At 34.0% G+C, this 15,553-nt stretch overlaps 1 protein-coding gene across 1 annotated transcript in view; it reads right to left on the bottom strand.

Moving 5' to 3' along the window:
• Positions 1 to 15,553, bottom strand: part of LOC106468199 (actin-binding protein IPP-like) — a gene marked incomplete at its 3' end in the record, with an annotated part of 63,670 nt that overhangs the window by 10,228 nt on the left and 37,889 nt on the right. Inside the window, exons 9-11 of the mRNA XM_022396536.1 lie at positions 15,087 to 15,272; positions 8,786 to 8,999; positions 1,676 to 1,792 (exon numbers count right to left, since the gene is read on the bottom strand). Of these exons, the coding sequence (XP_022252244.1) occupies positions 1,676 to 1,792; positions 8,786 to 8,999; positions 15,087 to 15,272 (517 nt within the window). The remainder of the gene's footprint in view (positions 1 to 1,675; positions 1,793 to 8,785; positions 9,000 to 15,086; positions 15,273 to 15,553) is intronic.

Below are 15,553 nucleotides of genomic sequence, written 5' to 3'. Positions count from 1 at the left end.
TAATGTTTTAATTGATAATCTGTTGATTATAGTAAGTAACCTGATGATAGTTGTAAGCATATTTCATATAATGTTTTAATTGATAATCTGTTGATTATAGTAAGTAACCTGATGATAGTTGTAAGCATATTTCATATAATGTTTTAATTGATAATCTGTTGATTATAGTAAGTAACCTGATGATAGTTGTAAGCATATTTCATATAATGTTTTAATTGATAATCTGTTGATTATAGTAAGTAACCTGCCAAAAGAAAAGTACAGATAGATGTAACAAGCATCAAAGAAAATGACACAACAGACTCTGGAAGGGAATGATGACCAGAAGCAAAATGAGATGCTAAAACCCTAATCAACTCATGCTGTTAGCTTTCCTTAAATGGAAAATGAAATAAATATATATTTGTGTGTGAATAACAAACTAGGGTAAAAAAATCTGTGAAGGAACAGCATAAGGGGAATATGAAGTGTACAGATAAAGAGCTTGCTTGGAAAAACAACCACAATATCAGGAAAATGTGGGAAAAAAAAATATCCAGTACTGAATCATCTTACACAACACAACCACCTTCAGGTTGAATATTGATATAACATATTTGAGAGAAAAAGAAATTAATCCAGCAGAAGGGTCATAATGATTAGGGCTAGCACCATAGCAGATAAATCCAGCTCTTCAGACTCTACAGTAATTATAAAGAGCAAAAGATCGACCTTCATCAAAAACAAAGGAAAATGTTGAATATTACACAAATTATGATATCCACCAGAAATACAAGTATACAATGACACAGATATGTTAACAATCAGGTTTATAATGAAGCTACAAGATTATCCTGAATGTAAGACTTCAACAAAGTTATAAAAATTCCAAAATTCTGGAAATATTTGCAGTAGTTTGTTTGTTGACTTTTGTGCAAAGCTACTTCAAGGATTATCTGTGCTAGCTGTCCCTAATTTAGAAGTGATAGATCAGATGAAAGGCAGCCAGTCAACACTACCAACCACCAGCTCTTGGACAACTCTTTTTACCAACAAAAAAAAGTGATTGATCATCACATTATAATACCCCCATGGTTAAATTGGCCAAAATGTTCAGTGACAGAATTCAAAGCAGCAACCATCAAACTGCAAGTCAAGTGACCTAATCACCAGGCCATATGAGATTATACCTGAAGAAGACAGACCAATGTTCTGTCAAAAGATGTAATAGGTTCCACCATAAATAAATCACTTTATTATGTTTATAAATCGTTTTTGACTACTTATTTATCTTGCATCAGAAGGAAAACTGTAGCCAAGTTAACAGTATGGCTGTCAATAAGTAAATGTAAATTATGGCAAGAGAAAGAAAGTAGAGATGTAAGATCATCACATATTTGTGAAATAAGACAAGTGAAAATTAGGAGAGTGGAGAATTACAGGTAAGTGAACTCTGCTAAAAATGTTTAAGGCACATGTTTTGGTTATAGCATGAGATAAAACTCAACAAGAAAAGTCTTTCTGTAATTCAGTGGTAAGTCTACTTGATTTGAACCATTCATATCATAATCCCAGCTGAATCATGTTCATTAAACATGGAATTTTATAGTTCAACAAAAAACTTTACAAATACACATTTAGGACACAGACAAGCTTTTCTATTTCCATGTATTTAGAGTCTGGAGACATTACTTACCTATCACATACACACATCTATTGAGAAAAACAGCCATATGATGATGTCGAGGTTCTGGTAAATAACCACAATGCTCCCACTTGTCCTCTGTTGGCAAATATCGTAACATGCTATCACCTAGGAAAACAACAGAAGAATAATCCTTACGTTTAGGTAAATTGCAAATTCAGATTTTGATAAGACTGTATAGCAATTTGATAAAATGAAACATTTGGATTATATAAGTATATCATCTTAGTTTCAATATGTAAAAAAACTTTAACATTTCAATAATAAATGAATAAAAAATTCAATATCACAGCCAGCTGATAACTGCAGTTTTAAGTAGTACATATTTCGCATCTAAACTTTTTTTTACTTTTTATGTTTTGATTTGGAACATCTGAAAACTGGCTGAGGTCTCTACTGTCCCATGGACAGTTACATAGTGTCTTGACTAACTTTGTGAAAGGAAGATATCTTACAATTGTCATATGAAACAAATATTTTCCATTTTCTGATTAGTCAGCTACAGAGAGAATGTGTATTATGGATGCATTTTGGCAATATCAGACCGGATTCGCTCTATCTTCTGAGAAAAGAAATATATTTCTTTGAGACAGTGAAGGCTTGTTGTGAAAATCTTGTCTTTGTTTTAGTGTGTTTCTACCTGATGATCATGTGTGCTGCAGTTTAAACTCTTCTTTTTTCTTTACATTTCCTATCTTTATTTTGAAATACCCTTCTATTCCAATGATCGCTTGTACTTTTCTTCTTCTTTGGAAATAAAATGTTTTGTTTTTGTCTTGACTCTTTCATTTTCTTCTATTAAAAATTACTGAAAGGTCATTTTTAACATTACATTTTAAATGAAAAAGCCCAAAAAGTGAAGGTTAACATTTTCCTATACCAAAAATGTATTTTTAATAATACTTACTTCCTCTCACACTTTAGGTTTATCATGATGAAAGTTTATTTTCTCTGCCCATCTAAGCATGGGTATGAATCTCACCTTGCTTTCTCCAGCCTTTATACCCCACTATATTATTCAAAGCAATTTAAATCTTGTGATTCTCTCCACCTTCGTCAATGTGCCTTCTCTCTCAGATCCATACATAAACTCCCCTTACTTCCTATTCACTCTTTGGAGACTGTCCAAATTAGCAGACCCAAACACCGGTGTGAGAGGAGATAAGTACTATCGGAAATACATTTTTGGTATAGGAAAATATTATCTTCCGAAACACACCTCTTCTCACACTATAACTAGAATCCCACACTGAAGAGGTGGAGGGGCTGGTGAGGGCAAAATCCACACAGAAAGTGTCTGCCTAGAAAAGATGTGTACGAAACTGAGATATAGTAACAGCACACTAACAGAGTCTGCACTACTTCTGGAACAGGTACGATCTTTTCCTGGGAAATTTGAAATCTAATACCTGGGCAGTGAAGGCTGACCGGCCACAGAGGCAAAATCCTAACGTTGTAAGAAGACAATATAAACTTAGGGACAACTATACCAGAACTGGCCCACTCCTGCAATACCACACATATCCGGTCATAGTCAGTTGGCCAGCTAATGTACAAATCCCCACACTTGATGAAATATTGTACATAACTCCCAGGATTCGTCCAAGGCCCAAACCAGGCAGATGAGGTCCCACCTTTTATCATTGGGATTATAGGGCTGTGGACCTAAAGCTAAATGCAAGGCATAGTGGCTAGGGCATGGGGAAGGCAGTGTGGTATTACTAGATCCCAACCTGCAAATTACAATACTGTGCAAATTGAGTCACTGGAATTATGAAGAGAAGGCAAGCAACACAAAAGTGGACAAACCCTCACCCCAACCTGAAGAAGCACAAACTGAACTCGGAATTATGAGACATTTCTTGTCTCACTCATCCTGAAGAAACAGAGATTATCCAGCCTGGGATAACAAACCAAAATCCTAGCTCCCAAACCTGAGAGGCAAGGCAACACCTCCCGCCCCTGGAATTATGAGGAGGATGTGGAACCAACTAAGTCCAATCAATGGCGCAGAAATTGATGCTCCACGTGTGGAATTTCAGGGAAGCCGAAGACCCTCATCCATGATCATCGAAATGAAGATAATGACCGAAAAAAACAGGTCATGCTCAACTCAACTGGATAGCAAAGTGTAATCTCTGAACGAGAATTACAAGGAGGCTTCCACATAGGCTGGTCCTGCTCCAACCACACATTTGGGAAAACCATCCAGGGTTATAGGTAGGAAGGCACCTGGCTTCAACCTCTTCTCTCTGAGTAGGATAATAAGTTCAAGCACCACTCAAGAGGAATTGAAATGATGAGATAACTCACATTGGGGAGTCCCAAAGAATAATGCTCCTGAGATAGTGCAAAAAGTGAACTACATTCCGGGATGACTCACATGGCAGTCCCAAAGAATGATGCTCCTGAGATAGTGCAATAGGTGAACCACATTCCGGGATAACTCACATGGCGGAGTCCCAAAGAATGATGCTCCTGAGATAGTGCAATAGGTGAACCCCATTCCACATTTTGAAAAGCAAACCGATCCAGATTGATTCAATCATGGGGTCAGCAAGAACAGGCAAAATACCCTTATGCTTTACTTATGATAGTCTATGAGTAGCGGTCCAGTAGTGTATATAATTGCTTACCACCCAGAAAGCCACATGGTGGTCTTATGGAACACCCCATATCAACAGAGTTTGTTGCTACAAGAAAAATGTTTATTGATCTACTTGTAGCTAGTGTGAATTTTAAAAGAATCATACCTGAACAGGCAACACTCACTACTGAGTGGGATCCAAATGAAGATGATGAAAGGGTGTCTGAAAAAGAATAGAAATAAACACAAAAGAAATGAAGTCACTCACCTCTCTTATAATCTAGCTGGGGCATGGAGAATAGCCAAAAACCATCCAAGGAGACAACCGCCAAATCATGTAAATAATGATACATAAATGTATTAAGCATGGTCCACATACCAGTCTGTACAATCTCCTCCAGTGGGCAACACAACCGAGCCACCAGAGACATTGAGACATGTCGAACTTGATGAGATGAGACCCAAAGAAGTCTCCACCACTTCAATGAAAGCACAGAGTAAGCAATACGAACCAATTGATGAACCCAACCTTTCAAAGTGACAGAGGATAAGTCACAAGACACCATAGGAGAAACAAACAGTGATATGAACCCTGAAATTCTTCAGTGCTCGCAACATAACATCAGAGAACCCAAACCAAGCATAACAGATGATCAGGATCCAAGTGATCATATAAATGAGAAATTGAGGAGGATGAATAGGAGAAAAAGCCTTATCCTCCTCTCTAACTGCTGAAGTTTTGGGTAGAAAGAACCTATCTGGATACAACAGAACATAATTGGAATGGTAAAGAGTCCTGTGAACATGAATCACAAACATATCCAAACGTCAGCATCCACTAGCCAACAACAGAAAAAATAAGTCTTAAGAGAAAGGTGATATATAGAACATGACCCAAAGGTTCAAAGGGTGGACAGGATAAGGCATGGAGAACCACTGTGAGATCCCAATTAGAAACCTGTAATGGATGTTGAGGATGGATAATACAAAAAAATTTCAGAAGAAAGGACAAAACCAGGGACTCAAAGACGTTACGTCTCCTAGAAAAATGAAAAGTAGCTGCTTTATACAGAGAAATGGAAGATGGTGCCAAACCTTTGTCGATTAAATATATCAGAAAATGAGAAACATGTGGCACAGTGGATGAGAAGGATTAAAACCAAGTCTACGAGACCACTAACAATAAGTAAACCATTTCCATTGATTAACATCCAAAGAAGAATACCAAATGGACTGTGTTAGATAACACCTGAGAGGTCAATCCCTGATGTCAAGCAACAGACTGCATATAAGCCAGGCAGGAAGTAAGAGAATGGTGATTGCCTGATGAAAAATGTCAGACTGAAGATGATGTAAGAGAGATTGCCAGAGAGGAAGTGGAAGAGGTTGGCACTCCTGAAAATACTGAAGGAGTGGAAACCAAGGCTGAGCCAGCCAATGTGATGCCACCAGAAAAACTTGACAGGATGAGGAGCAAGTCAGTGCAAGAACTTTGGATAACAGACGAATCTGAAGGAACGTGTAGAGATGAAGACCCATCCAATCCTGGCTGAGAGCATATATGCCCAAAGCTAGAGGGTAAGGTACAGGAGACCAGAAGATGGCAAATCTAGTGTGTATGGTGAAAGCATCAATCTGAGGCATCCCAAGACGAGAGCAGATCCAACAATAATGATCACTGAAGGGAATTCATGTGGGCCCAACCTAAAGGAATGAGTGATTCTAAGATTGCCCACATTCCCAAAATAGATAGAACTGCATGTGTCAGTGGAGAAGGAGACAACTGTATTATAAAAATGGCCCATTTCATGGCCTGAAGGCATAGAGAAGAAGGTTGGGCCTGACTGAGATGGGAATTAAAAAACACCTCTAAATGGATAAGGTATTGTGTGGGAGTAAGAATAGACTTCTCCATTTTGATTAGAAGACCATCTCTTTCAGCTACAGATAAAAAAGGTCGATATTGAAGTTCAGTCAAGTGTCAGGAAGGCATGATAAGAAACCAATCATCCACATAGTGGTGAGTGTGAATGCCCAATGAACGAAGATGACATGAAAAGGATCTGACTATTCTGCAAAATACGTATGGGGTAGATGCATACAGTGAGAAACTACAAAACCCATCGTTCAAAATGGAGATAACAATGTGAAGACTCCACGATCGGAATATGAAGATAGGCATCGGCAACATTGAACTTTGTCATCCATAGATCAGGTGAAAAGTGCCACTGAAGGAAAATAAATTACTACATCATAAACCAAGGAAGCTGGATGAAATGATTGAGATGAGAAAGGTTGATGACAGATCGTCAATTGCTCATCTTATTTAGTATTACAAACAGATGGAAATAAAAATCCTCAAGAGAGGAGTTGATGCGCTCTATGGATAGCTTGTGATCAATGACTGGATGTAAGAGGATCCTTTGGAAGTAGAAAGATAACCAGTATGAGAGACAATGGAGGAGGAGACATGAAAAGAAAGAGAAGAGTCATAAGCTGTAGGAGAAATGCTCAAGACATTACAAACTTGATGTACTAGTTGCAAAGATGGTGCAGGAGGCAGGAGTCTGTCCTAGGCTCATGATTAGCTGTCTGAGCAAAGGAAGGTGCCAGAGTCCAAATTCTAACCAGCCCATTCCTGATCCCCCGCAAGGTCAGCCACTGTGTCAACAGGAAAAAAACATCAGACTTCATGTAAGACTCCACCTCTCATATGAAGGACTGGATGTCCTCTGCATCTTTTTAGGTGTGAGACACTTTAAATATTGTTGAACATTATGGAATAAATCTAGATCTTGGAAACAGTGATTTCCAATCACTAGTTTGTTGTCTGTCAGAAAAATAAAGTTTTGTGTGAACTCTCAAAGTTTAGCCTAATCTTAATACTTATTTATTTATGATAACTTCCATGTTATCTTTTTAATTATATCTATTTAACATTACTTTTGATGCAACCTTCATATCTCACTTTTATTTTACTTTATCAACACTCAGTGTCAAACTTCACTTTATTTCACATTTTGCTTTAAACAATCATTCTCAGTGTACTCCTGAAGAAAGGTCCACTTTTTGAAAGTGCTCAGGTTATAGGGTATCGTATTTTTGTGTTAACTTTAGATCATTATTTGCTCAACAGTTTAGAAAGTGTCAAGGTTCAGGCACTGGGTTTAAGTATTACATGTTTGTATGACCTTTGGGTTAAAAATGTAAACAAAAATGTGCAGTTTCTCGTAAAGAAAAAAATAATTAAGCAACACTTGTTTCAGAATAGGCTTACAATGCTGCACACAAATAAAATATAAATCCAATAAAGAGAACCAGTCATTACACTAATAACATAAAACATTTTACAAATTTAATAATCTTGTATATAATTTTACATTTAACTGTTTAATGAAACTTGCACTCAAATAATACACCTGTTACTTGTCACATGTTTGAACTGTGCTATTTTGACATATCATGACAGTTTAAGCTTTAAAGATAATGAACACTTTTGAAACTGAAAGTGTCCATTGACCAATCCAGGCTTCCATGGAAAGTGTATAAATAAAACGAAACCATTAAAAACTAATTACTTTCATATGTGGCATTTTACCTAAATTGTCTATATTGCGCTTTTAATTAAATTTTCATTGTTAACCCACCAACCCTGAAACTAATTCAGTTTTAATGTAAACAATTTGTACAATTAACATTCTTTTGCAAAGTTTAGCAATATTTCAAATTCATTTCTAAACCTATTGATAGTTATTTCTAGTTGAGAAGTCTTGAAAGAAAATCAGTAAAAGTTAAATATCATTTAACAAAACAATGTATTTCAGATTTCTCTCTCTAACAAAACATTAAAGCCAATTTAAAAACTATACATTTAATAAATATGTCTAACAGAAACTCATAGCTGTTCAAAAATAGCTGTAAGAATTTTTCTTCATATCAGTCATTGTTAACAGTTAATCTCTGACTCCTCCTAAATCTTTTTTTCTAGTTTTGCCATCTACTATTTTTCATTATCTAAAAATTATAAGGTTGTATTTTTGGTTAGTTTGCACTCAAATAAAATTATTTAAAGCTTACTATCTTGAATGAAAACATCACATCACAAAACAGAACTAAGATAAAACCTTAACAGTTATATCTGTATGTGTAAAAAACTATTATCTATTCATCAATACATAACCACACGATGGAACTACAAAAGGTACAGCACTGAATGAGCAATCTTAGAATGGTAACTTTCCTTAAATATGTCAACAAAAACCAAATCATCAATATTTTCCAGTTTGTTTCCAACAATCACTTATAGGCTTAGATCTTCCATAAATGTACTACACAACTACAAAAGTACAACACAACAGTGCTATGTCCACGGTAGGGAATCTAAGAACTTTAAGTCCATAAACTTACCACTGACCTCACTAGGGAACATACAAATAAATTACCATAATAATACTAACAAAAATCTGTGCAAGCATTTCTTTTTTTTTATATCCCTGTACATTCAATTTAAGTACCTGTGCTTGTTCTACTTAAGCTGTTAGGGTTTATTCCTCCTAATACAAGCAAGACAGGAGTATTAGTTTCTTGAACAGAATCTTCACACTTGGGTAAAAGTGCGAGACGAACATCTAACTGACGGCTGATATGAGTACAATCAGAACAGTGGATCAAGGTTTGTAGACAAGGATCATCAAGACAAATAGTGCCGCCTTTTATATTGTATGACAGCTGAAAACCAAAATTACACTCAATACTCACAAAAATACATTCAAGTCTTTAAAAATAATAAAATTTATGAGATAACTTTATATTTCTGGATTCAAACAAATATAACAAAATGAAAAAATGCAAGAAACATATTTTGTTCAATTGCAAGTACTCCGGTAATGACAAAGACATACATACACCTCTTCACTATATTTAAGTTGCAAATAAATATAATTTTATTTCTAACAATATTACATATTACTTTATCATAAAAACCATGCTTCCTAAGTTGAAAAAAAGAAAAGAAATAATTTAAAAATGTCTTACGTATTAATAAATTAACAAATTACTGTTAGTTACTTCAGTACAAAAATAAACTAACACTGTGAAGAATGAGTGTAATATTAAATATACATTAATGAAGCTGATTTGGTAGTATCAATTAACTTAATGTACAAAAATTACTGTAAATTAGTTATTATGTTATTAGTTATTTAGTTATTAGTTATTATTTGTAAGACATTTAATTGCCAGAGTTGAAAAATCTGAATATACTGATAGCTACTACATACAATTGTTTGTTTTGAATTTTGCACAAAGCTACTCCAGAGCTATCTGTGTTAGCCATCCTTAATTTAGCAGTTATAGACTAGATAGAAGGCAGCTACTCAACATCACTCACAGCCAACTCTTTTTACCAATGAATAGTGGGAATGACCATCACATTGTAATGTCCCCAAGGCTAAAAAGGAGAGCATGTTCAGCAACAGGGATTTGAACCCAAGATCCACAGACTGAGAGTCCATCACCCTAACCATCAGGCCATGCCAGGCTCACTACATACAATATACCCTAGTTTAGATGACTTAATTTTATAAAGAATATATCACACTGAATAGAGATTTAGACCTAATGAACCTCCATACCAATTTTGGTGAAGATCCATCCAAACCCTGTGAATTAGTTACATGGACATAAAATAGACAGTACTGTTAGTTACATGGACATACAATAGACAGTACTATTAGTTACACAGACATACAATAGATAGTACTATTAGTTACACAGACATACAATAGACAGTACTATTAGTTACACAGACATACAATAGACAGTACTGTTAGTTACATGGACATACAATAGACAGTACTATTAGTTACATGGACATACAATAGACAGTACTATTAGTTACACAGACATACAATAGACAGTACTATTAGTTACATGGACATACAATAGACAGTACTATTAGTTACACAGACATACCATAGACAGTACTATTAGTTACATGGACATACAATAGACAGTACTATTAGTTACATGGACATACAATAGACAGTACTATTAGTTACATGGACATACAATAGACAGTACTATTAGTTACACAAACATACAATAGACAGTACTATTAGTTACATGGACATACAATAGACAGTACTATTAGTTACATTAGTTATGTTTATATAAATTAGTTTTTGTGTCATGGTTAGTATTTTATACAATAACCTATTAAAGTTTGTATTACTAATTATTCTATACCCTACAATTTGGATTTTAATCTACCAACATCTTCACAGAAGTCCTGAGAAGGATTGCATGTGGTGGCAACTACAGCCTGGATTAGATTTTGGGTTTTCTTTGAAAGACAGGTGTGTTACCCACTCATCAGGGCCATTGGAACTAGAATCAACAAACTAATTGAGTAACTAACTACGTTAAATGAGTATGTATAACCTGTTAGATGAATGTAAAAGCTTCTTTTATCTTTACTTTTTTAACGTGTTTTTCATATTCTATTATTTTACAATTATTCCACTTTACTGTGTGGTCTTCTTATCTGACACGATGGGCTACTAGAGACAGATTGGTATTACAGATTCTACATATATATTATGCTCCTTAATTCTAATGTTTGTTGGTCTTTTTTCGTTTCTACAACATATTGGAATTCACTGTTGTGGCTTCTCATACCTGTTTTAACTGTATGTTGCATGTAAATCCTTTGTATATTTTAAGCAACCTTTCACTTTGAGGAATATGGATGTATCTCTATAATTTTCATTTTGCTTATTCTTGGTGTTTGTCTTTTTTATTTTCTTCTTTATCAAATGTTCAATATGTCAGTTGTCAAAGAGGTTCACAGTAACTTGTTTTTCTTCATTCTTCTTTGTATCTTCTGTATTACAAATCTTGTAAAGTCTAGAAACAAGGCAGTCTATGACATCCACTTTTACATTGTTCAGGTGGTTTGATCTATAATCCAAATATTTACCAGTATCTACTGGTTTTCAGTCAACTTCTGTTGTCCATGAGCCATGTATCTTGGTGATCATTACATTATAGAATGGGAAATTATCGTTTTCTATCAAGATTTGTATTACTAGATGTTGTCTCTTCAGATGATTCACTTATTCTATTGTCTATAGTGTGTGTGACCACACTGTTATGTAGTCAACATATCTGAGCTAAATCCAAGATCACAGAATGGCTGTTTTAAAATCATTATTTTTGAAATATTCTACCTAGAACTTTACTAAGTACTGATGACATAGATGATCTCATGCTTGACTAATCTTTCTTGTTATTGGAAGTAATTTTCTTCATGTTAGAAGTGACATGAGTTCTGTTATTGTAAAGATTGTCAGTTGATCATTTTGTTTGAATTCTAATATTTTTAAGCTGATCATCTGTAATGATTAAAGAAATGGTATATTATTGAACGGATTACAAACCAGGGTTATCATGGTTGCTTTTATAATCTTTACAAAGTGGACTGAGATCTTAAAATGGTTGATAGTGATACTCTATCTAGCTAAAGGGTGGCATGAGAATTTTCTACAGTTGTTTTAGGGATGGAAATGGTAGGCTTGTTTGTAAATTTTAGGTAGAAATAAATGATTGTGTTTTAGTGTACATTTACTTGTAAAACTGTCTCTGTTCCAAGTAGCTAATTGTTTTTCCAATCTTCTTGCAATAGTCATCTTCAACCAGTTTAAAGTTTGATGGTGTATTGTATTCATCTTTGTCCATGATAAAGCCTTCACAGATTAAACATAGCCATCTTCAACTAGTTTAAAGTTTGATGGTGTATTCATCTTTGTCCATGATAAAGTCTATCTTCAAATAGGTAATAATTTTTTTTAACTCAGCAGCACCTTTTCTACAATTTCTCTTGTTAGTTGTGGTTACTGTTTTCCCTTGTAAGCTAAAACAGTGCATCTGGAAGTTGTGTGTGTGTGTGCATGTAGTGAGAAACTAGTATTATTTATGGTAGGGTAATGGCATTCAGATGCCATGGGTTGTAACTCTATACCATCACATAAGTCTCCTTAATCACTCTTTTAAAATTCTTATTTATTAGGTACTAATTAGTTTATACTGTACATTTGGGTTTTAATCTTTTGCCATTTCTAGACTGTATACAGTAGCAGGATCCGGGGTTTGTAGTCCAGGCTCTCACCCCATTTGGACTTGAATCAACTAACTATTTGGATACTTTATAAAGAGTTTCTGTGCTAGATTGACTGAGTGTATTATCTGTTAACTGGACTTAGAAGGCTTCCTTTATTATGTGTGTGGTTCATATCTCATCAGTTTTGTGTTACTCCATCTTATTGTATGGTCTTCTTCTCTGACATTATGAGCTCTTCCAATTAGATTGTTAGTAAAGATTCTTGTATGCCAATTGTACAACTGAATTCTGACTTTTTGTTTGTCCTTTTGTTTCTCCACTGTATTAGAGTCCACATTCACAAAGGATGTTGTAAATTTTGTTTTATTCTCCATTGGGTATTTAGGTGGTTTGGTGTACACTAACAGTGTTATGGCTTCTGAATAATGTTCTAACTTTATGCTTCTTTATACGTACTCTTTATATATGTTTTCAAGCATACCTGCTTATACTTGACAGTTCTCTTCTTTTACAATCCTTAAGGCTATCCATTGCTGAGGCTCCTTGTGATGACTGATGTATTTTTTATTGTTTCTCTTCTCATTTTCTGTGTTACTAATTTTCTTCATTCTTGAAACTAGTCAGTCTTTGATGCTCATCTTTACTGTGTCAAAGTGGTTTAATCCATGAAGGTTTTATCATGGACAAAGATGAATACACCATCAAACTTTAAACTAGTTGAAGATGGCAATGTTTAATCTGTGAAAGTGGTGAACTGTGCAGGTTAGCATCATGTATAGAGGCTTGATACCTGTCTGTCCCTTCTATTTTAACTTACAGAATGACTGTGCTGTGGGTAGAACATGTGCTTAAGGAGAGCTGATGTTGTTCTGTTTTCATTATAGTTATTATATTTTCTTAGTCTCATTTAGTTTTTCGTCATGTTCACACTCCAGCACTGTCAATCATCTGTGTATGCTCATCATCGTTGACTTGTTTTGATTATCAATAACGATAACTTTACACTTTGTTTTACACAGTCGTATGTACATAATTGTAACACCACACCAGAAAACGTTCTTAAAATTGAAATGAAGCTATAATTAATACCAACTGGAAATATTGGGTTTACAGCTAAGCTTCTCACTTATAATATTTTGGGATAATATTAAGTTGTTATAGATTTAACAGTGGAGAACTGTAATGTAGCCAACTTGCTGCTTTTCTAGTTACTCATTGTCATAGATCAATTTCTTTAAATGTTGTCTCTCAGAAGATATCAGTGTAATGTTTATTTCAAGTTGAATTATTTATAATTTTTGAAAATTAGGTTTTGTATTAGAATTACAATTTTCATATGTTTCTTTTAAATAACAAAAATCTATAAAAATACACCATTATTCATGTCTTCATTGATTTCAACGTATTTATAAATTTAATTATATCAAAATCATTAGGGGAAAGCCATTAGGAAAATAAACATTCTAGTTAAAGTTTGTAAACAGTTGCTTAATGGTGCCTGAGGTAGTTTGTCTTAAATGGATGTTTATTTCATGTACGTTTTTTGCACTTAAGTATGACTAGATTAAGCTTGAAAATTATTGTTATTGATTTTAGTGTGGTATGAAGGCATACTACATATTGTATACTTCCTTTATTTCATAAAGTGAACTCCTAAAGTTCCTCTACGAATGTTTCAAAGTTTCGATATATACAAGTTTATGTAGGTCTAAAGTGGAACATTGTCAAGAGAGTGTCAAAGTTCTTTTGCCATTGTTACATATTGTTCTGTGTCATTCCTCTATGGCACCACATATACTTTCTCATTAGAAAGATTGTTGTAAAGTAAAATATACTAAAGAAGGGTTGTGATGTTTTCCACAGGTGGGTCAGATAATGTCTAGAGGAAAATTTTTTTGATTGGATGACCATCAGTGAAACAGATAGTACACTCATCCTGAGACGAATAACATTGTAGAGCTGTGTACATAATGCTTTGTTTTCCCTGTCTATGTTTTGTACTGAATAAAGATCACTTTTTCGTGCTTTAAATTGTATCAAGTCTCTTTCTTTACTATATTCTCAGTCACAACCAAGAGAGTCCACAATACATTTTTGTTGAAGTTCTTGTTATAAATCAGCAAAGCCTCCTTCATACCAGGGCTTTGTTCATCATTGGCTTACAACTTGTTGTTCTCATTATCTTGTGTAACATAACCAATTACTTGAAACAAAATCACTGAACTTGGGGATATCACACTTTCAACAAGCAATATTTTTCTACTTATATAGAAATAAATACCAGATAAATATTTAAGATATTTTAAAAACAAACTATTTTTCAACTGACCCAACAACTTTTGATCACAGCTTTCAAACAGTGACTTTGTATTTAAATTAATTATCATAACAATTACTAACATTTAATAAAGTAAATTCTAAAGTTAAAACAAGCTTCATTTGGAAACAAAAACTTAAAGTTAAATAAAATGATCATTAAAAAAAACTCCAGTCCAAAAATCAACATGTAAATGTTTTCATTAGTACCAAGTTTCATTTTTACGGCCTAATAAGACTACAGTTATATTCATGCAGTTACGAGCCAGCATATCTAAAGGTTAGAAGGAGAAGTGTTACAAACTATATTTAAAACAATCAGCTTATTCTATATAACATTCACTGATAGATCTCTATTCTTCAGAAAAACACTACTTTACCTGAGGCTTAGATTTAATTAAATTATAACTTGTTCGAGCATGATATCCACGAACTTGAGCTTGAATTGTAATTGCAGCTTTTTTTCTTCTTAAAAACTCCTTTCGTACCGTATACCCTCGATAGGAACTCTGTATTCTGATAGCTGCATCATTGTGTACACGTAATATATCCCAGTCAAAACCATACTGCAATGCAAGTGACAAGAAGAAAAATATTACATTCTAGTGTTACATAACAAAATGTAGCTTACAATCCATACAGCACAGTATATGTTAAAATGGGTAAATTAGAAGGTTAACAAAATAACAAAAAAAAACAGTCTAATAACTAGAAAAATCATAAATGATGAATAAATAAATGAACTTTGTTTGTATTCTTTGTCTTTTTTCTTCAGTTTTCATGATTGTTTGTAGTAACTCAAACATTTTAATATGAAAGAAGTGTTTTAAACAAGTCACACATATAT

Source organism: Limulus polyphemus, unplaced genomic scaffold (genome assembly GCF_000517525.1).
Source record: "Limulus polyphemus unplaced genomic scaffold, Limulus_polyphemus-2.1.2 Scaffold2912, whole genome shotgun sequence".
NCBI classification, from domain to species: domain Eukaryota; kingdom Metazoa; phylum Arthropoda; class Merostomata; order Xiphosura; family Limulidae; genus Limulus; species Limulus polyphemus.
The sequence above is the reverse complement of the archived record's forward strand: the minus strand, read 5'-3'. Positions and strand labels throughout refer to the sequence as shown.